At 37.6% G+C, this 22,525-nt stretch overlaps 3 protein-coding genes across 3 annotated transcripts; 1 reads left to right on the forward strand and 2 right to left on the reverse strand.

Moving 5' to 3' along the window:
- Nucleotides 1-2,958: 2,958 nt before the first annotated feature.
- Nucleotides 2,959-5,216, reverse strand: LOC125243607 (E3 SUMO-protein ligase ZBED1-like). The gene is made up of 5 exons (XM_048153380.1): nt 5,000-5,216; nt 4,112-4,153; nt 3,861-3,919; nt 3,534-3,779; nt 2,959-3,440 (listed from the first exon to the last, which is right to left on the reverse strand). Exons 1-5 carry the CDS (start codon nt 5,214-5,216, stop codon nt 3,033-3,035), a joined length of 972 nt encoding a protein of 323 aa, XP_048009337.1. The 3' UTR covers nt 2,959-3,032.
- Nucleotides 5,217-19,268: 14,052 nt separating this feature from the next.
- Nucleotides 19,269-21,289, reverse strand: LOC125243463 (complement C1q-like protein 4). The gene is made up of 4 exons (XM_048153145.1): nt 21,007-21,289; nt 20,791-20,832; nt 20,564-20,695; nt 19,269-19,794 (listed from the first exon to the last, which is right to left on the reverse strand). The coding sequence occupies exons 1-4, from the start codon at nt 21,272-21,274 to the stop codon at nt 19,508-19,510; spliced, it is 729 nt and encodes a 242-aa protein (XP_048009102.1). The 5' UTR covers nt 21,275-21,289; the 3' UTR covers nt 19,269-19,507.
- LOC125243464 lies at nt 21,248-22,314 on the forward strand. Its single transcript, XM_048153146.1, has 2 exons — nt 21,248-21,389; nt 21,477-22,314. The coding sequence occupies exon 2, from the start codon at nt 21,489-21,491 to the stop codon at nt 22,161-22,163; it is 675 nt and encodes a 224-aa protein (XP_048009103.1). The 5' UTR covers nt 21,248-21,389; nt 21,477-21,488; the 3' UTR covers nt 22,164-22,314.
- The last annotated feature ends 211 nt before the right edge of the window (nt 22,315-22,525 follow it).

A 22,525-nucleotide genomic window follows, 5' to 3' on the forward strand; every position in this document is an offset into this window, starting at 1 on the left:
TTGTCCAGTTGGCATTTTCACCACAAAATGGAGTCCGTGCTACCGAAGCGCCACCTAGTGGGTGTTATCAAAAAAGCATTTGCAAAAAAGTTTCGCCTCTTGGCTTCTGTGCTCTGCCTTACGTAAACCTCACCCTGATGTGTCTGCATCAGGTCAGTAAAAAGTAGACATGTGTGTTCTTCCTACAGTACGTAGTCAACCACAATGCCTATTACTGCAATGTGTAATGTTGCCGCGAAGCCGCAGCGTTAAATGTGACACTTGTCGCAAAATCACCACCAGGTGGCACAAAGGGACGGTTTGCAACAATGCATAAGGCTGCTGTGACATTTGTACTTTTAAATAAATAAATAAAATTACTGATAGTAATAATAATAATAATAATATTTAATCTTGGTTAATTATCACGTAAGTGTTTAATGTTCCAGCTATTTGACTACTGTTACAGTGAAATATTACAGTGATGGAGACAAATGCTTGAAACTACATTTGATAATTCACTGATGTATTTCGACAGGTCAGACATTGAAACATTTATTCCTGTACAACACAGAGCTCTGTGCATAACATGCAGAAAAAGTGTTCATTAATTAAGAAATTGTTGATCATATTTATTATTAAACCATTTCTTTGTAAATGAATTAAGAAATTGTTGATCACTTTTTATTAAAATTTTCCTTGGTAAATGAATTGAGAACCTGTTGATCACTTTTTATTAAATTTTTTTGTGTAAAATGAAGAAACAAAAAAAAAAGTCTAAAAGAAAGGTACAATTCAACTACAGAGGAATTAAAACACAGGGACGAAATATCCCAATCAAACACCCTCATGTTTCGAATGATTATTAAAACATGCAAGTTTATTTTCCCCCCACATTTCAGCACGGGGCTCTGAAACTGGCCCAAACATTTTCAACACGGGCCTACATAAAGTCCTGGGACAGTTAAACTTATTAATTATTACAGGTTTGAACAGAGAGAGCAGTGTCTGTATTCACTCTGTCTGGAATGTAGAATTAAGACGACACAGCATCAGTAAATGAAAAGTTAATAATATGAACGTACTTTGGTCCAGTAGTGGCCTAATTGTTAGAGAGTCGGACTTGTAACCCAAAGGTTGCGGGTTTGCCCACTGCTCCGGGTCTGTGTTCACGGTGTGTATGTGTGTTTGTTCTCTGATCACTGTGTGTGTACTTGGATGGGATAAATGCAGAGCACAAATTCAGAGTATGGAACAACATCCTTACCTACACATCACGTCACAAAATGAAGAGCGTTCTCGCAGACACAATGGTTACTGCTGGAAAAGAGATCTTCTGTTCTGGGCATTTCGTGGAAAGTTCATTCGTTGTCGAGTGGTAGAGCGTTGAACAGAAACATCAATGACATAGATTCAAATCCCGAACAAACATGTTTACTGAGATGTGTGTGTAAAACAGTTCTCTAAAATAAATAAATAAAAATAATGTTTATAGCGTTCGTTAACCTGAAAGTTTTTTAAACACGATTGGAAGGATCCCAGGATCCCTGTGGAATTTAGGCTAATTATTGGGTTGAAAATGTTGTTCATACAGAGTGTGACAAAGAACAATGAGTGGGTCTATACTTTGCGTGGGAAAAGCTGGTAATAGTAAAACATCAATGTAAGTAAATCTGATCAAGCAATGCATCTTAATTCTGTTTGTGATTTTGAAAAATGTTATGGATAGTATTTATTTTATCTCCACATGGCGCAGTTGACTGCTACTTGCGAAAACAAGCTGTGATATGTCCACTCCATAACATGTGAATCTATGGTTATAGCACCACTTAGCGGTCAACAGCAGAAATTAAATGAACCGTGACAGAACCCGCGGCAATAAAAAATGTGGAGTAGTGTATCAAATTAGAGTATAAATCCTTAAACACTCAGGAGTCTGAGGTATCGCCGGCGATACCACCTCAGTTTTTTTCTTACCAGTGTGAAAGAGACTCAAAATACTCCGTCAATGTTGCACATACAATTAAGAGTTATACACCATTTTAATCTGTGGAATATCTTATTGTATTTGTGTGCACTCAGAGTAAAAACAAAATGTTATGCTTTTTGTAAAATAAAGAAAACTAACATGATGCGTGATCTCTCGTCTCCCTCTGAATGAAGTCCAATCTAATAGTTCTCAGAAAATGAATACTTAGTGTAACTTAGTGAATACTAATGACAAAAAAATGAGACTTATGTCTAAAAAAAACGTTAAAATGTCAGGTTTTAAATCGTGTAAGTCAAATCGAAAACAAATATTCTGTTTATGTAATTTGTATGAAAAGAGACATGTCAGAAGTCCGTGATTCAGCTCATTATCCACTAATATGGCCACGCCCACGGAGGGAGCGCTATTCAGACACAAATTCTAAGGCAATACATGTATACATTGTCTTAATCGTGTATTTATTGTCTTCAAAAGTGTTTTGCATAGCCATAGTTAACGATCTCTGGAAGCCTCTGTTAGTTCCTGGAATGTCCTGTTCTTCTTTAGATTAATTGTGACTAAAGGTGCACAGAGCGCCCTCCGGCTGCAAGTAGATTGAAAACACAGTATCCAGCGTCATAGTGAGACAATAAAATTGAATAAATATTACTCCGTATGAAAATTGACAAACATATGAGAATTAGGGCTGTGCGATATGGACAAAAAAAACCTATCACGATTTCTTGATTTTTTTTTTTCGATTTCGATTTTATTCACGATTTTGACACAAACAGACATGCTTTACAGTTATAAATGCATTCTGTATGAATTTGAAACATATTTCCAAAGGAAACCAATTAGAGCTTTATCGAAAAGTTTACACGTCTCTAGAACAGACAAATGGCCTAAATAAATAATTAAACATATATATATATATATATATATATATATATATATATATATATATATATATATATATATATATATATATTAACGTGGGTAATCAAAACAACAACAAAAAAACAACCCAGACTAAAGTCTCCAAAATAACTACAAATTAGAACAGTGGCAGAATCTAGCTGCTTTAAATGTTTAAAGGTTTTCTGCTAAGGAAAACAAGCATGTCCACCATTTCTGGTTTCAAGCATAAACGTTGGCATGTCACCACATTCCCTCCAGTGCTAAACACCCTCTCAGATGGTGAGCTTGTAGCTGGAATGCACAGATATTTTTGAGCAAGCTTGCTCAATCTTGGGAAGTTAATTTGATGTAGTTTCCACCACTGAAGAGGATCTTCCTCACTGTCGATAGAGGGAGTAAGCAGGTAGCTGTTCATCTCAGAGGCAATGGCTTCTTCAAGCTGCAGAGATGCTGGCATGGCTGAGACAGTCTTAAAAAAGCTTCCCAGAGACTTCTTTGTTTTTTTTGCTGATGAAGGTAGGTCTGTGTCTACATTCTGTCTCCCTGTGGTGCTCTCAGAATTCACTGCATCCTATGCGAACAAACATAACAGAAAAATATTAAACCATAATTATACATATTGACCTGTGACATTACCAGTCAATTTACCCATACACCAACTCACCTTCTGTGATACTTCTTTCATATCAGACATCACCTTGGCCCTGATGTTTGGAAGTTTGTCTACAGCAATGTAATTTGTCTTGAATCTTGGATCTAGGAATGACGCCATATCCAGCAGTTCTTGTGTATCTTCATCATCATAATTTTTATTAAGGTACTCAAGAATTTTGGATTTTATTGTGTTGGTCAGGTCAGAATCCTCATCATTCACAGCCAGTATCTTTGTGCTGAACAGATGAAGAACTGGCTACAGATATGACACGCTGACATAGTCCTCGCCAGAGAGGGCATCTGTAAACTCCTGCAGGGGTCTCAGAGCCTTGCTCACAGATTCAAGGACATCTGTGTCCTGCCATTGTGGAACCAGGTGTCTTGTTTTGCGATCAGCTAAAAGGATATGAGACAGAGCCTTCTGTTGTTCCAAAACTCGTTCTATCATTCGTTGCCTTGAGCCCCACCTTGTTGGACACTCTGTTATGAGTGCATGCTTTGGAAGCTGAAGTTCTTCCTGGGCTTCAGTTAATGCCACCTTCTTCTTCCAACTATGAGAAAAATGCCCAACCAACTTTTTGCACAAACCTGTGGCTCTGGAAATGCGAGAGTCATCCTTAACTGCATTTTCTAAAAGAAAGAAATAAGACAAAGTGCATTTTAAATAAAAAGCATTATCATTTAAATGAAAAACATCTTATACTGTACCAAACCTTTAAATAAGAGAAAACTGTGAAGTTATACACAAAAAGGATTACATTTGAATATACAAAAACCAAATACATTTGAAATTGCTGTTAAAACTAACTTTTTGTTCTATTTATTACTAATAATGATTACAATACTGATTACATTACTAATGATGATTGCAATTCAGTGTTTCCCACAGACCTGCACTCTATTTGTTGCGGCACATATTAGCAAATTAATTCTCTACCAGCGTGAGGCGCTGTTGGGGTGGTAGAGATCGATTTTCCCTGGTAACGCTGTAAACAAAGCAGTGCAAAGCTCTCAAACGCGGACATCCCACATTTTCTGAACGCAGTCGGTTTCCTTTAGAAATATAGTGATATAAAAACACCCGCGCCAGGTTTGATTTTGAAACGTGTAGTGCTCATGTTTATTCAATGAAGTCAAAGCCTTTACCAAAATCTATTTGTGGCGGTCAGTTTTGATATTGTGGCGGGCGCCACAAATAAAACAATATATGGGAAACACTGCAATTATTTACGGCTGTGTAGAATACAATAGTACCACATACTGTAGTAGTCTGAACATGGATCCTATTTCAATAACTTAATTACAATTTTACAAGCTATTACAATGACTAAAGATTTCTAAAAATATACATTTTATGTGAATTAAATTTTTCACAAACGAAAACAAGCAGGATAAATGATCAGATGACTACTGATTTTCCATTAATACACTAAATTTTCATATTTTAAAGGAACCTGTATATGTAATGAAACTTACCGATTGCAAGATGCAGTCTATGTCCAAAGCATTGTAATCTTGTCCATTTGTTTAGAGTGACAGCCTTCACAATGTTCGATCCGTTGTCAGTGGTGATTGACACTTGCTGCTCCTCACAAAGTCCCCAGGAAGCCAGAGCATCTCTCAAACCCTGAGACAGATTCTCTCCAGTGTGGTCTTCAGGGAAATATGACGTTTGCAAGCATCGGCTTTTCATTTCGAAATCGTCATTAATAAAGTGCACCGTTAAACTTAAGTAAGGCTCCGATGTTCTGCTTGACCACATATCTGAAGTAGTTGCGTAGTATTTCACTTGTTTTAACTCCGATTCAACACTGGCCTTGCATTTGGAATACATCTCAGGGATGGCAACTCTTGAAAAATAACTTCGCGATGGCAGCTGATATCTCTTATCAAGGGTCTGTATCATTTTTTGGAAGCCGTCTTTACTGACGATATTTGCGGGCACCATATCTTTGCATAAATGATACGTGACAGCGTCGGTTATTTCTTTATGCCTTTTTGAACTTCTGTCGTATGGTGTGCAGCTCGCAAATGCCTGCATTATCGTTTTTTGTTCCGAATGAGTTTGGGATGTACTTTGGTTCGTGTCCAGGGATTTTTTTGCCATGCATTGGTCATACAACTCTTTGTGGCGCTGCCTCAGGTGTTGAAATAGATTTGTTGTGTTACTCTGTTTTGCCGCAATGACAGATTGACAGGTCTTGCAAATTACCTGGCTCTGTGATAAGTCATCTCTCCTGTATCCAAAGTAATCCCACACCACAGATGTTGATTTTTTTTTGGGCACCAAGTCCTTATCCTGTCCTGAACTCATCTTCCCTGTTTCTGTTGAATATCTGTCATTATGCCCGGTCTGTTCTGTTCTCGCGCTCAATTTAGGCGCGCTGCATTCTGATTGGTTCGGAGGTTGGGGCCGGGAGCGCGGAAAAAATCGTGCTATGAAGCGATTTAGAAATCGCGCATGCTCAAATCGCGATTTTATTACGATTTCGATTAATCGCACAGCCCTAATGAGAATCCATCAATATTTCTCCAAATGTGCATGCTTTTAAGCTAAAAGCCTATATGAAATGCCATAGAGGTAACATGAATGTTCAGACACTTTGCATCACAGAAATATATTATATTTTAAAGTATATAATAGAATACCATTATTTTAAATTGTAATAATATTTCACAGTATTGCTGTTTTTTCTGTATGTATGATATACACCATGATGAGCTTGAGACATGATCACAGAGGGTTTTTTCACAGCCTACCTGACTGAAAGAAAAAATCCTGGAATCAACCCAGGAGCTAGCGTGCAGATAAGACAATCCATTCACGTGGTTTCTGTGATTTTTCCCTTCACGTGCTATAAGCTTACCGACTGCTGAGAGAGGAATCAGAAAATGAGATGAACTTCTACTGAGCCTGCAACATCCCTTTATGATTCATAATCAACTTTAATTACTTTTCTTTATCTGAAGCAATATAGGTCATGTACAAAACAGTAAATCAGGACACTATAAAAGGAACATTAGAGGCTGTGGGAATGACAGAGCAAGAGCTGGAGACAAACATCAGTGAAGAATGAAGGCTTTAGTATGTATACTGCTGCTGTTGGAAACCTTTGTGTTTGTCGTTCAGCAGCAGGTAGATGGAGGACTCAATGAGAATGAGATCAGTCAACAGATCAGCTCTGAGGACAGAAGACAGAATCCACCTCAAACAGACACTTTGAGAGATGAAGCTTCAACTGACAGCCAACAATACTGCAATCTGGGCATCCCTGACATCCATGCAGCTCTGAGAGAACTGACCGCCACCGTTACAGAGCAGAAAGAAAAGAACAGAGAACTGACCGCCTCCGTTACAGAGCAGAAAGCAAACATCAGAGCTTTAGAGATGCAACTCAGGGATGAGATGAACAAGAAAAATGATGGTACCTCACCAAAACATTCACTCTTATCAATGATCCTCAAAGTAAAACAAATGTAAATGTTAGTGTAAAGTTGAGTGTATACTGTGTAAATTGTTTTTATCTATTACAATTAGTAGTATGAATGTCATGTCAACAGAATCTGTATTCCTTTACAGGAATTTCTAATCTTATTCTGAGTCAAGTGGAGGAGTTGAGAAAGGAAAATAGAGGTGAAAGTGTGCTTGAATGATAAATTCCATCTATACATTTTCAGCATAATTCAGTAATATTATCATTTAACAGAATCTTTATTCCTTCACAGATATTTCAAATCTTACTCAGAGTCAAGTGGAGGAGTTGAGAAAGGAAAATAGAGGTGAAAGTGTGCCTGAATTATGTTAAAATCAGTGTGTACATACTAAGCATAAGAACAACAAACCACAATTTTGCTTATGTCTTTAAACAACAGACAGAGAAATAGCCATGAGATGAACAAGAAAAATGAAGGTACTTTACCAAAACATTCACTCTTTTATCAATGATCCTCAAAGTAAAACACCAATGCAATACATTGTATAGTGTAAATGTTAGTGTAAAGTTGAGTGTATACTGTGAAAATTGTGTTATCTATTACAATAATCAGTGTAAATGTCATTTAACAGAATCTTTATTCCTTCACAGAAATTTCAAATCTTACTCTGGGTCAAGTGGAGTTGAGAAAGGAAAATAGAGGTGAAAGTGTGCTTGAATGATGTTAAATTCAGTGCATTCATTCCTCAGTGTAATACAGTAATATATCACAATATTGCTTATGTTTTTCAACAACAGACAGAGAAATAGCTTTTTCAGCTGGCACTTGATGGAATCTGGCAGTGGATTTATTGGTCCTTTTACTACTGAAATCACAATAACCTACAGGAAAGTCTTCACAAACATAGGGAACGCCTACAACCCAATTACAGGTAATTATCAATGTAATGGAGTCATAAAACAGTTTATAGTAATGAAAACCCTTCTGCTCCATACAGACCTCTCTGCATTTGTGTAATGTTTATAAGAGAATTAGGAGCCGTTTACACGATACCAGTTTCAACTAAAAGCGGTAAACTTTGAGATTTTTGTTTTGGCCATTCATTTACAGGACAACAGTGTTTTAGAGACTGGAAAAAAGTTATTAAACTCTTGATGTCATGCGTATTACATGTTCAGTCTATAGGCGTGTTTCTTTATAAAGTGACATCTCCAACTACTGGTCTGGCAGCAGAATACAGTGTTTTTGAGTTCTTTCCACGGATCTGTGTGAACAGGGATCACTTTGACAATGTTGTCATTACACAAAAAATGCAAAGAAAAAATGTGTCTTTTTAGGATATCGCTATCGTATAAACATGAAATGATCTGATCTGAAATATTCTGCCATCTTTCAAAACTATTACACAGTGTGTTTGGTAATGAAGCAAGCATACAGCAAACAGCTAATTCTTTATCTTTTGTTATTTGTTTTAGGTGTTTTCACAGCCCCACTGAAAGGAGCGTACATGTTCAGAACCAATGTACATGGTACTGGCGGAACTCCGGCAACTGCCGAAATTTATAAGAATGGAAAATATGTGGTTATGGCAAATGCTAATGTGCCTAACAATGATTTAAACTCCTCAAATGAAGTTGTGTTGATCCTGGAGGTTGGAGATGTTGTCTATGTGAGACTTTGGGCTAACAGGAGGTTATTTGATGATGACAGAAACCGCAACACTTTCATTGGTTTCCTACTGTTTCCCTTAAGATAACAGGAGCTTTGAAGAATATGATTCCAATAATTCTGAAAGTTCAACATACACTCACCTAAAGGATTATTAGGAACACCTGTTCAATTTCTCATTAATGCAATTATCTAATCAACCAATCACATGGCAGTTGCTTCAATGCATTTAGGGGTGTGGTCCTGGTCAAGACAATCTCCTGAACTCCAAACTGAATGTCAGAATGGGAAAGAAAGGTGATTTAAGCAATTTTGAGTGTGGCATGGTTGTTGGTGCCAGACGGGCCGGTCTGATTATTTCACAATCTGCTCAGTTACTGGGATTTTCATGTACAACCATTTCTAGGGTTTACAAAGAAAAGGGAGTCACCAGATCTCAACCCAATAGAGCATCTTTGGGATGTGGTGGAACGGGAGCTTCGTGCCCTGGATGTGCATCCCACAAATCTCCATCAACTGCAAGATGCTATCCTATCAATATGGGCCAACATTTCTAAAGAATGCTTTCAGCACCTTGTTGAATCAATGACACGTAGAATTAAGGCAGTTCTGAAGGCGAAAAGGGGTCAAACACAGTATTAGTATGGTGTTCCTAATAATCCTTTAGGTGAGTGTATGATTTAAGATGAAAATCATGAAGAATCATTAACATATAACCTGAATTAATGAGCACTAATGTGTTTTTGCAATAGATTACTGTATAAAAGTCTGAGCTGTCTAAACATGTAAATTTGTATAAAGAGTTTTAGCACTGAGACAGACAAGGCCCATGGATATCACGTCACCTCTGACGTTATCTCGGTGGGGCTTGAGCTGTGCCCTCTTCAATCAGTCTTTTACAAACTGCTTAAGGTTGATATCTTCTTCCTCAGCTAGGCTCACCTTTTGCCATAAAGTACTTAACTGAGGATTTTATAGACTGAATGGAGCTACAAATGACTCATGAATCAAATGACAAATGAATCATCTGGAAGATTTATTTGTCTGGTTCACCCTCAAATCCTACTAAGTTAAAATTAAATTGTAACATAAATTGCTTTGGACTAAAGCATCTGCCAAATGTTTAAATGTTAAATTCACTCTCTGACAGAACCTATGAGTAATTAACAAGTAATAATTAACAAAGGTAAAAACAACAGCTCACCGTATGGTACTGTAAAAAAGTAAATGCCAATGTTATCATAAGTGCATAAATCTACTTTCCCATAATCTAGGGCATACTTGCTTGTGAAAAGTTGTAAATCGGGTTAATATGTAGTGATCAGCAGGCAGACATGAGGGAAGACTCCCCTCACCATTTGTGCAAAGGAAGAAAGATGACATTAGCATGTCATTGAGCATTGTTCACCTCAGTCCTTAGACCTGGTGTGAACTGGACTCCACTCACCAGACAAGTTTTGCTATGTGACTTGAAGTCACAAAGGACACAAAATAGACACACAGTGGACAAAATGGAGCAAATCTTCTCCATTTTTATTATCAAGAACTCTATATACTTCATGAGTGTTGTTTGTGTACATGCAAACTATACAAACTTGCCTACCAAGGTATACATTAATGCATGGGTAAAAGATCAATATAACTCAATGATGTTTGGTCTTTATGTTTTCAGCACAATGCCTAGGGTAATCTGAAATTGGTTTGGAAAGTGAATTATGCATAGGAAAAACTTTAAAGACATTGCTCTAAATGTGAACTTTAAGCTATGCAAATGAACCTAATGCAAGAGGGGGGCCATCCAGCAGCCACCTCTGACAGCATCAGCCAATCAAGACACTGCATCTGAAAGGTGCCAAATTGCATTTCCCTCCTTCTCGGGACAGGTTAACCCTCAGGGGTCTGAGGCTGATTTGGGGCCTGGAGAAGTTTTGACATGCTCTGACATTTGTGCTTTTTTCAGTTGTTCATAAACATATAAATGACAAAAGTGTCATTACACTGTATTCAGCACAAACTAGGCTACAATAATATGTGAGGAACATGTATGTACATGTTTGTGTTTTTGAAGGAATAATGTTTACAGACCTGCCAACATGTACGCATTTTGCGTAGTGGGTACGCATTTTGACCTCAAAGTACGCTGGTACGATTTGTCACTCTATACTACGCAAAAACCCGGTGAGTCCTCTGTGCACGCGTAGTACTCAAATTCAGTTCGACCAATCATAGTGCTGGGTTCATTTCCCCAAATAGCAAGCGGGGATGGTTAACAAATGCATACGGCCTATCATTAAAAAGAGACTGCATATCGAAATCCCGCTCAATCCTCCTTCCACTCCTGCCGTCAGTGACTGAATTCTCAAGCGAGGACAGTACAGCAGTCACTTCTGACTCCTTGAGGTAAACGGGTATAAAATGCTCAAGTAATGTTGAACAACAAATCTAAATAAAATTGAAATCGCTATATGGCTTAGTGATTATGAAAATGTTGTGATGTGTGACTGACAAGCGCGAGTCCGGAGAAACAGGCGTTTATTTATTTATTCTCAGTGTTGAGAAACGTATAGCCTACATGTGTTGCGTTATTGTGTACATACTAACTAAAGTACCTAATTATGTTACATAGCCTGCTTTTGTATGAAAACTAGCACGTTAGTTACTTATGCATAAAGTACCGTTGTCTCAGTGCTGCGCGAGCTCTCTCTCATAAACACAAAGGCGCGCGCGAGTACAGAGAGAGCGAGGATCATTGTAAAATGAAAATTTCTTGGTTTAAAACTTGTTCTTGCTTGTTTGTTTTTTTTGTTTTTTTGTCAGAAAACATTTTTAATTATCCACCCGTGTTTTTACGATTGGGTAAATGAAGGACGCTTTAGTTAACACAACCCCTCCTTATATGTAGGCCTATAACTTCTACTTGATATTCTTGAATACTCGATTCATTTTGCTCTTATTGGTCCTTTCTATTCATTGTGAACTGTTTTCTATAAATATGTTTGTATTGGCTAACCTTTATTCAGTGAATGTTTGTCTTGTTTATAATTCAAAGACAGCATGTTACCATTTTTTTTTCTGTGGGATTTAGTATCATATTTGGATATTGGAATAATAAATTAAGTATTTTAAATGAATCACATATAAACTCAATGTTTACTCTTTTCTAAGGGTTTCTTAATTTTAGACTAGTTTTCATTTCAAAACCTGTATAAAAGACTCGACTGTTAGGTTAGTTGTATGTAAATACAGCCTACTTGAAATTGCAAACTAAATTTTTTAGCCCATATTAAATGTATGAATGCGATTCACACATTATGCAAAGCAATATTAATCATGAATTAAAAAAATGCTTTTGAGCAGGTGTAGTGAAATGTTTAATTTTCAAATTAAAAAAAAAACTTTAGCAGTCAAAATTAGATTAACGAAGATGGGTGTGTGTGTGCTTTGTGTATTGTATTCTCAAAAATGTAAAAAAAATATATGACCCCCCCAAAACTCCGTATCCGGTCCCGTCACACTGGTACTCGAAAAAATTTTCCAAGGTTGGCAGGTCTGTATAATGATACTCAGTCCTGTTACCTATTACTCAGTCCTGTTATGGTTTATATGAGTAACAGGACTGAAGGTAACAGGACTGAGTTTTTAGCATATCATTAGCAAATACATGAAATATAGCCACATAGCATACATGCTAATAGCATGAGGATACAAAGCAAATTCTAGTGATTTATCAAACATTTGTAAATTTAAAATAAACAAATAACATCTAAAAAATAATTTAGGTAACAGGACAGTATGTTAAGATTGACCTTCTCAGACAAAGTTGCAATATCATCAAATATACAAAAAAGAAAATGAGAGGACTTACTTTTGGTCTTCCCATTGCCTTCAGAAGATTCAGATGATGCAACTTCCTGTTGAAAATGTGGCTTATGGAATATTCCAAGTTTTTCAGGGGGGAAATGTGTTAGGGTAACAGGACTGAGTGAAAACCGGGGGACACGACTAAAATGTGTATTATATCTAAAATATTATGAATTTCTCATGCAAAAAAACATTTTATATCATAAATTGGATAAAACGTCACACAACAATGCAAACAAAATAATATTTCTGAAGGATTTTAATCATTATATTTCATGGTAAAGTACAGAGATAGAGCGTGGGGACATGCAACAAATGCTAATTTTTAGTGTTCTAAGTAGTTTTTATAAATGTTTTTAATTATATATTTTAAATTTGCAGTTAGCATAATGTGCAGGACACTTTGCTTAATAATAAAATGTATTTTAGAGTTAATGTTCATGCATTTTTATACATATAATGTCCTGGGGACTTAAATGTCACCCATTCGGTGGAATGGCCCATTCTGCCCTACAAAGGCAAAGTGCAGTAACTACGCAAACACTGAAACTGAGAAAAATGCCTTTAAAGTTTTTACACCAGCCAGTCAAACACGTTGTAGGTAGATTAGTGGTAATGCATTCATGTAATGCCTTCTTAGGAAGAAATTTTTTATAGATAAAAACCATGACCACTGATGTGACCTTTGACCTCCAAAAATGTAGATACTGCACTCTGCCTTTGGATGACCTTAAACAACTAAAACACCATTGCAAAAGCAAAGTGCAGTATCTACAAACTAAATGTGTTCATCCAACTTTATTGTTGTGTTTCTTACTACACGTTGATTGTTTTTAATAACTTTAATATTTTATTTTTTGATGTTTGCATGTTGTGAATGTTAAAATTGCTCTGAGGACTGGAGTAATGATGCTGAAAATTCAGCTTTAATCAGAGGAATAAATAACATTTTACAATAAATCCACATAGAAAACAGCTATTTGACTATTTTTGATCAAATAAATTCTGCCTTCCTCTTTCAAAGACATTAAAGAAGTATTATTTCAAACTTGATCACCAGTGTGTAAAATAATGCATGTGAACTAATTAGAAAATGATATATTTTAGACACTTTCCTAACACGGGACATAGGCTACTTAAATATGTTTAGTTATGCCATGTTTAGTATAAGTTTGTGAATGATATTTCGAGTTTTATGAATAATTTTCAAATGATTGTGAAATTACTGAAGAAATCCTAATAACAGATACACAAACGTTCACTCTTATCTGGCATGCTGAAACAACGTTAATGTTTCTGTGTCCATTGTGTGACGAATAACGTCATTAAAATATGAAAAATATGAAAAGGTCAGAAGTGCATGCTTGTAAATGAATGTCCGTCGTTTATTTATTTATTTTTTAATCAAACAGTAAAAGTGCCACGCTGCTCAGTTTCTGTGGACAGTAGACAGACAGACAACGCTAGAGAAACTGAGCACACTAAGTTTTTTTGGCTGAAGTGGGTCGGCCGCGCCCGCGCGAACAATTCGTCTGGGTTGACGGAGGATACAGACTACGTAAATTTACTGTAATTCATTCTTCACATATATTTACATCGCAACGGGCCGGCCCACATTGTCCAGCGGCCAACCGGGAAAACTCTCGGTACTCCCGATGGCCAGTCCGCCCCTGATTACGTTGAATGTATAATAGCCATCAATGGAGCAGCGCAGGTAGGCTAAAATATAGGTCTAATTTGCTAGCAGCTAGCAAGTTAATGTTAATTGATTATAAAGCTGTCATTTGCTTGGCTAGGAGTTAATATTTTGCTATCTTCCTTTCTCGTCTTTGGATATTTGCGTTTTAACGCGAGTTTAACCATCATGCTGCAGCTGTCAAAGCCGGGAAAACAAAGCTAGAACGCAGTAACATCACTTACTGCGGTTTGCCTTGGTATTAGCTTCAATTTTGTAGTTACTGCAATTTTGACACCCTCGTTTCTCAGAAACGGGACAATTTTGAACCGGGATACTTTGTCACAAGACAGAACAGATGTTACAAAGCCCATTTCAAGCCATAACTCATTTTTGATCAAATGTGTAGTTACTGCGCTTTACCTTTGGACGGCAGCATTAATATAGTAACGATACATTCGGGTTACAGATGCTAGAAATAATGCTTGTCTTTTCTATGTTTGTTTGTTGCAAAGATATCTAATTATGATAATAAATTAAATATCTATTTAAATAATAAACATTAAATAATAACATGCTATTGTGTGTGTGTGTGTGTGTGTGTATATATATATATATATATATATATATATATATATATATAATAAAAGTAACTAGTGTCGTGGAAATTCTCAATACAATCTGACTTCACCACTGACAATTTAAACAACTCCTAGTTGTTAATAAAATTCTACAGTATCTCAAGGTAATTCCCTGAATTCCTGAGTACCTACAATACAATCCAATACTTCCCTGAAGTATGGTGACGGCGTCCCGTCAAGAAGATACTATCACTACCTCAATCACACTTGGCTGTTACATTTGTTGTCTTTTGAGCATAGAATCTTTAGTACTTCTATTCCTCACTACCTCAATCACACTTGGCTGTTACTTTTGTTGTCTTTTGAGCGTAGGATCTTCTATTTAGCTGCGCAGCATATACCTGACACGACTTCCAAGTTGCTCTTTGTAGAAATGAAGTTTTATTTACGGCCGGGAGATCACTGGTCACAACAACCAAGTGAGTCTCAATGAATAGAAAGATACATGCACATTTAAGTCTTACAGTTGAGTAAAAATCAATGTCTTCATCACTGTGATTTGTTCTGGTGATTGGTTTGTAATGATCTAAGCTAATCATGTGACTGGTCTTTGACCTGAGCATCCTTAGTCTGCATTTTCTGTACATTTCATGTTGACATAAAATATTTCCATCACACTAGTAACGAGCTACTTGAGTACGATTTTTATTGGATACTTTTTTACTCTTACTCAAGTAACTATTAGGATTATTACTTTCACTTTTACTTTGAGTAAATATTTCTATAAGTACTTGTACTTTTACTTGAGTACAGTTTTTGGATACTCTACCCACCTCTGGTCCTTGCTTACCTGCATAAAGTCTGTTGATTCGGCTGTGCTGTTCCAGACGGCACGTCCTGATATTGCTGAGTTAGATGAGTTCCTGGGTCAACATATTTTGTTGATCCTGGAACAACATTTCAGTCTGAAAATTTAGTCTTAACCCAATTCCTACCCCTAAACCTAACCCTACCCATAAGTTATCCCAAACATCAGAGGGAAAAAAATGAAATGAAATTTGATTTGCCGTTATATTTTTGTTTATTATAAGAAACTAAACATAACGGATTACACAAACTGTCAACCGAAGCTTTGATTTATAGTGTTTTAAGACTTTATTCAAGACCCACAAGTCTTCTGATCAAATAGTAAGTAATTTAAAATGCTTATAATTTAGGCCAGACTCGACTTACTTTATCTAACCTGAGAATAACAATAACAAGGTTAAAGGTGTTAAAATCAAAGTTCACACCGCAAAACAATAGCTCACATTATGATACCATAAAACAAGTTATTGTAAACGTTATCATAAGTGCATAAATAATACAATTTCCCAAAATCTAGGGCATTCTTGTACAGGAAAAGTTGTAAATCAGGTTAATAATTACATTTAATGTTTTTATCCGTGTCATTTATTTTATTAACTTGACAAGTTTTGTTAAAATGCATGTTTGAGCTGTTTTAACTGAAAGTAACTTAAAATCTTAAAATATTTCAGTGCCATTGTTTTGTCTCAAGATGCACACCAGTTTTTTTTTTTTTTTCAAGTGAATGTAAAAGCCACTTCAATACTCTAATTGAACTAAGAACTTAGCCAGCTAAGCCCTGTCTGTAAAAACGGGCCATAGTTTATTTTCAGTATATTTTGTATATAATTGTACAGTAACAGCAAGTTAAGAATGAAATTGATTTTATCCTTAAATTATTATTATTATTGTATTTATTAATCCATATTTAGTTCTACATCTGTTTTTATTTTCTGTGTAAATAAACATTCAATTTTCCTTTTTTCTTTTTTCTTTCTTTTTTTGCCATAACATAAAGCTGGTAAACCTGGTTACTTTTGTAAAATATTCACATGGAGACCAGAGAGTGGAGTGACCATCTATATTAGAGGTCAGGATAATCACTGATATGTGACAATAGCTAATGTTTTTAATTTAAATAAAGTCACTCAAACTTGCATATGGGTGTACATTTGAGATGATAATTCCTCATAGTCACACAACCTGTTTTATTAAGTTAGTGCTATAAAGTGTAGAGAAATTTTAGCATGCAGATCAGATGATCCTTACATGACCGGCAGTTTCTGTGATCCAACAATCTTCTGTGATTATCACTCCACATCTCATAATGTGTTACGTTACAGAGGGGTCGGACACAGAGATTCACAGGTAAGTGTTGTTTATTAAAACCAGTGAGCAGAAACAGCAGTGCAGGAGTGAAGTAATGGTAATGATGATGAATGTTGAGATGAGTAGAGATAGTTACAGTCCTTTCTGTTTTCAGATGAATGAGTCTTTGGAATTGCTGGAGCTGGAGATCGCTGGAGACAAAGGAGCACTCTTCTTTCTTTCTTTCTTTATTTTATTTCAAACAACAGCCAATAAAAAATAAAATAAAATATGAAATACAACAATTGAGTTACCACATAAAAAAAGAAACAATATCTACAAATAATCCTCAATTCATTACCCAGCCAGCAATGACACGTGGGGCCCAGATGGGTTAACTACGGGTTCCATGGGTACTGTGTGGGCATGGGCTTTGGCTGGGTGAAATCAGCGGGTCCCATGTAGGTTTGTAGTATGAGTCCCACATAGGAAGCCCATATGAGCTGATTACATGGGCCCCATAAGGGACAGGCATGGGCCAAGTGGGCATGGGTTTGATCTGGGAACACGTATATGTGTCTTGCATGGCATATTTATGGGCCAAGTGGGCATGGGTTTGAACTGGGAATGCACATATGGGTCCTGCATAGAATTTTTAGGGGCCAAGTGGGCATGGGTTTGAACTGGGAACACATATATGGGTCTTGCATGACATATTTATGGGCCAAGTGGGCATGGGTTTGATCTGGGAACACATATATGGGTCTTGAATGGCATATTTATGGGCCAAGTGGACATGGATTTGAACTGGGAATGCACATATGGGTCCTGCATAGAAATGTTATGGGCCAAGTGGGCATGGGTTTGAATATACACATTTGAATAATACGCATATTGCTGAGTGACACGTGAGCCTTGCTTATCGTGGACGCTTGCACACACTAATGTCCCTGTGTGCTCTGCACGCATACACATGCACACAGACACACGCACACACACACACTTAGTGTCATGTAAGCTGGTTATTTGATGTTAAATGGTTACTTATCTTTTTATTGAAAGCTCCTGTTGAACACTGATTTGCTCAATTTTTGTCTAATTTCATTAAGGTCTTGCCAGCCAGAAGACAGGAGCCAACCAGACAGGAGCCAGCCAGACAGGAGGAGGTGTACCCTGTTGTTCATAAATATGGCGTAAGTTTCCATACATCGACCTTAAAGTTTCCTTTAAATGCTCCTGATATGTTACAAGACGTTGACAAATTATGTTAATTTCAAATGCTTATGACTTATATCACAGTAGTTTAACCAGGATATTCTCATTTCAAAAGCAGAGGTGCAGCCCACAACTGATATTACATTTGATATTTGATGAAAGTTCCCAATCAGGGAGAGGAGGGCTCTAAAGTATTCAGAATTTGGGTGGATATTTTATTTAACCCATTTTGCCCATTTTTATCAATTTCTTACACGAAGGGTTTTTCCTCCATAGAGATTTCGGTGGCGGCCGCCACCACGTTATTTCTTGCCGCCACCGCCTCACGATGAGGAAATCCAAAAATAAATACTTCAAGCGCTGTCTGTCGGGTGCGCTGGTTTTTCTTATTCTGCGCGACCCATGCTATTTCTGGATCTTACAGTTACGCTAGCACCCCCCCACCGTCGTAGCTATGATCGCACCATGCCGCGTGCTCCGCGAGGGGTTACCGCCACTCTCCTTTTTTGGCCAAGGAAAAACCCTGATATTGCTCAATTAAACATGATTGTAGTATCAGTTCTGGCCACAATCTTACATATGACTCCTTTAAACAGACCATCACAGATTAGGGATGTGTCACGATCTTTGGATATTGGAATATATTATTATTAATTATTATTAAAGATAATTTTTGTTGTTCAATTTAATATATTTCTTGCAGTTCAAAGCATCAAGTGTCTTGTATTTATCTTGTACTTACATTCATTCTTCGTTTTTAATTTTTCTTAGATTGTTTCCTTAAATGAATGGTTGGGCTTACCCAATTATGAATTACCATTAATTATGAATTGCCCAGTTAGGACCAACATAAGATCCTTACAGAACCCACTTTAAGCCCACTTTAAGCCCATATGGGCATTCATGGTTGAATCCTGGTGCAAGCCCACTTTAAACCCCTTCAGACTGGTGGGCCCCAAATGGGTCTGACATGAATTGCCCAGTTAAGACCGACATAAGACCCTTACAGATCCCACTTAAAACCCATCTGGGCATCCACGGCTGGCCCCCATGTGGATCCCGGTTGCAAACCCACTTTAAACCCCTTTGGGCAGGTGGGGCCCAAATGGGTTTGGCATGAATTGCCCAGTTAGGACCCACATAAGACTCTTACAGATCCCATTTAAAGCCCATCTGTGTAGCCATGTTGCAAAGCCCACTTTGGACCCCTTTGGGCAGGTGGGGCCCAAATGGGTCTGACATGAATTGCCCAATTAAGACCCATGCAGTACCCTTACAGGTCCCACTTTTAGTACGTCTGGGCTTCCACGGCTTGCCCCAATGTGGATCCCGGGTGCAAGCCCATAATGGGGCCCACATTTGCCGCCCATGAAGCCCTCATCTGGGCCCCACATGTCATTGCTGGCTGGGTAATGGAAACAGCAGGAAACCACTGAAAGTGCTGTGGTTATTCTCGCTATCAAATATCCTTGTGTTAGGCCAAAGTTTAACATAGACAACATCTCCAACCTCCAGGATCAACACAACTCCATTTGAGGAGTTTAAATCATACTGAGGCTGATTATCATATGCTATAACCACCTTCTCTCCATTCTTATAAATGGAGGCACCTGATACAGGGCCGTGACCAAATACAGAGATTCTGAACATGTACGCTCCTTTCAGTGGGGCTGTGAAAACACCTAAATCAAATAACAAGAGACACATAATCAGCCATTTTCTGTATTATTACTTAATTACCAAACACACTGTAATAGTTTTGAAAGATGGCAGATGATTTCAGGATACATTTACACAACAACAATGTCCTAAAACAATGTCCTTTTACTGTTATTTTTTTTTTACTGTTATTTCTATTCCTTATGCTCTATTTTTATTATTCTTTTTTAATGTAAAGCACTTTGAATTACCATTGTGTATGAAATGTGCTATACAAATAAAATTGCCTTGCCTTGCCTAAAACAGACAAGTTTTTTCTTTCATTTAATTTCATTTCGTTGTCAAAATGATCCCCGTTCACACAGACCGTTGGAAATGACTAAAAAACACTGTAATCTGCTGCCAGGCCAGTAGTTGGCGATGTCACTTTATAAAGAAACATTAAACACCTATAGACTGAACATGTGTATTACATGACATCACCGTTTTCACAAATTCACATTTTTGTAGTTTACACAGAGACGATAACAGTATTGTTTCCAAAAACTTGAACTTTGAAAGTGTTTTTAAACAACTTTTTCGAAAGTTTGCGTTTTCATGTCCCCAAAACTCTGTTGTCCTGTGAATGAACGGCCAAAACTCATAGTTTACCATTTTTAGTTGAAACTGGTGTCATGTAAACGGCTCCTAATTTTCTTATCCACATTACACAACTGCAGAGAGGTCTGAATGGAGCAGAAGGTTTTCATTACTATAAACTGAGTTTTATGACTCCATTTCATTGATAATTACCTGTAATTGGGTTGTAGGCGTTCCCTATGTTTGTGAAGACGTTCCTGTAGGTTAGTGTGATTTCAGTGGGAAAAGGACCAATATATCCATTGCCAGATTCCATCAGTGCAGCTGAAAAAGCTATTTCTCTGTCTGTTAATGAAAAACATAAGCAATATTGTGATATATTGCTGTATTACACTGAGAATGTAGACACTGAATTTAACATCATTCAAGCACACTTTCACCTCTATTTTCCTTTCTCAACTCCTCCACTTGACTAAAAATTTCTGTGAAGGAATAAAGATTCTGTTAAATGAAATTTACACTGATTATTGTAATAGATAACACAATTTACACAGTATACACTCAACTTTACACTAACATTTACACTATACAGTGGATTACATTGGTGTTTTACTTTGAGGATCATTGATAAAATAGTGAATGTTTTGGTGAAGTACCTTCATTTTTCTTGTTCATCTCATCCCTCAGTTGCGTCTCTAAAGCTCTGATGTTTTCTTTCAGCTCTATAACAGTGGCGGTCAGTTCTCTCAGTGCTGCATGGATGTCAGGGATGCCCAGATCACAGTATTGTTGTCTGTCAGTTGAAGCTTCAGCTCTCAAAGTGTCTGTTTGAGGTGGATTCTGTCTTCCGTCCTCAGAGCTGATCTGTTGACTGATCTCATTCTCATTGAGTCCTCCATCTACCTGCTGCTGTACAACAGACATTCTTCACTGATGCTTGTTTCCAGCTCTTGCTCTGTCATCCTCACAGCCTCTCATGTTCCTTTTATAGTGTCCTGACTTACTGTCTTTTGTACTTGATTTATATTGCTTCAGATAAGTAAGTAGTTCAAGGTAATTGTTAATCAGAATCAAAGGAATGTTCCAGGCTTATCTCTATTTACAACATTTGTCTTTCTCTGCACAGGGCCCGAGCAGAATGCGTTCATCCCAGCCCTCGTTCACTCTGGCGCCGTCTCACCAGGGACCTTGGGTTCTTCAGCAGTGGAAGACGCAAGCCAGGCCTCGGACTAGGACCTCTCCTCTGCTGCCGCCCCCGATCTTCGAGGTCTCAGTGAGGAACCGCTTCTCCCCTCTTTGCGAGGCGGAACGCGACGCCGTGGTCATCCAAGAATCCATCATCTGCCATGTCCACGCTACCACAGCCAAAGGTAAGGTGCGCAGTCACTGTTTTCCTGGTGCTCGTGTTCTCGATGTCGCTACACAGGTTCCCGCGATCCTGAATGGTGATGAGAGCATTGGAGCTGTAGTACTGCATGCAGGGGTGAACGACACCAGGCTGCGGCAGACGGAGGTGCTGAAGCAGGACTTCAGGAGCCTGATCGAGACGGTACAAGCCACATCGCCCGCAACGAAGATCATCGTGCCCGGACCGCTTCAGACATACCGACCAGGAAATGAAAGGTTCACTAGATTATTTGCTTTAAATGAATGGTTGATGTCCTGGTGTACTGAACAGAAGCTGCTCTTTATAAATATCTGGAATCTTTTCTGGGAGCGTCCTAGGCTCTTCCGTGCTGATGGCCTGCACCCCAGCAGAACCGGAGCTGATCTTCTGTCCGAGAACATCTCCAAGACGCTTTGCACCATATGACTAGTAAGTCAAACCTCAAATCACAGTCTGTGTTCTGCCCACTTAATTGATAGAAATGTGAGTGTAGTACAGTCTATAGAAACTGTGTCTATTCCCCGAATAGTGAGGTTTAACAATAAACATAAAGGATTTAGAAAAAATTTGATCGTAATCAAACCAGAAATTCGCAAAATTACTGAACAAAAACAATTTCTAAAGCTAGGGCTACTAAACATTAGATCACTGACACCTAAGGCGGTTATTATAAATGAAATGATCACAGATAATAGTCTTGATGTAATTTGCCTTACTGAAACATGGCTTAAACCAAATGATTATTTCGGTCTTAATGAGTCTTGTCCACCTGGCTACTGTTATAAAAA

Source organism: Megalobrama amblycephala, linkage group LG13, assembly GCF_018812025.1.
Source record: "Megalobrama amblycephala isolate DHTTF-2021 linkage group LG13, ASM1881202v1, whole genome shotgun sequence".
NCBI lineage: Eukaryota > Metazoa > Chordata > Actinopteri > Cypriniformes > Xenocyprididae > Megalobrama > Megalobrama amblycephala.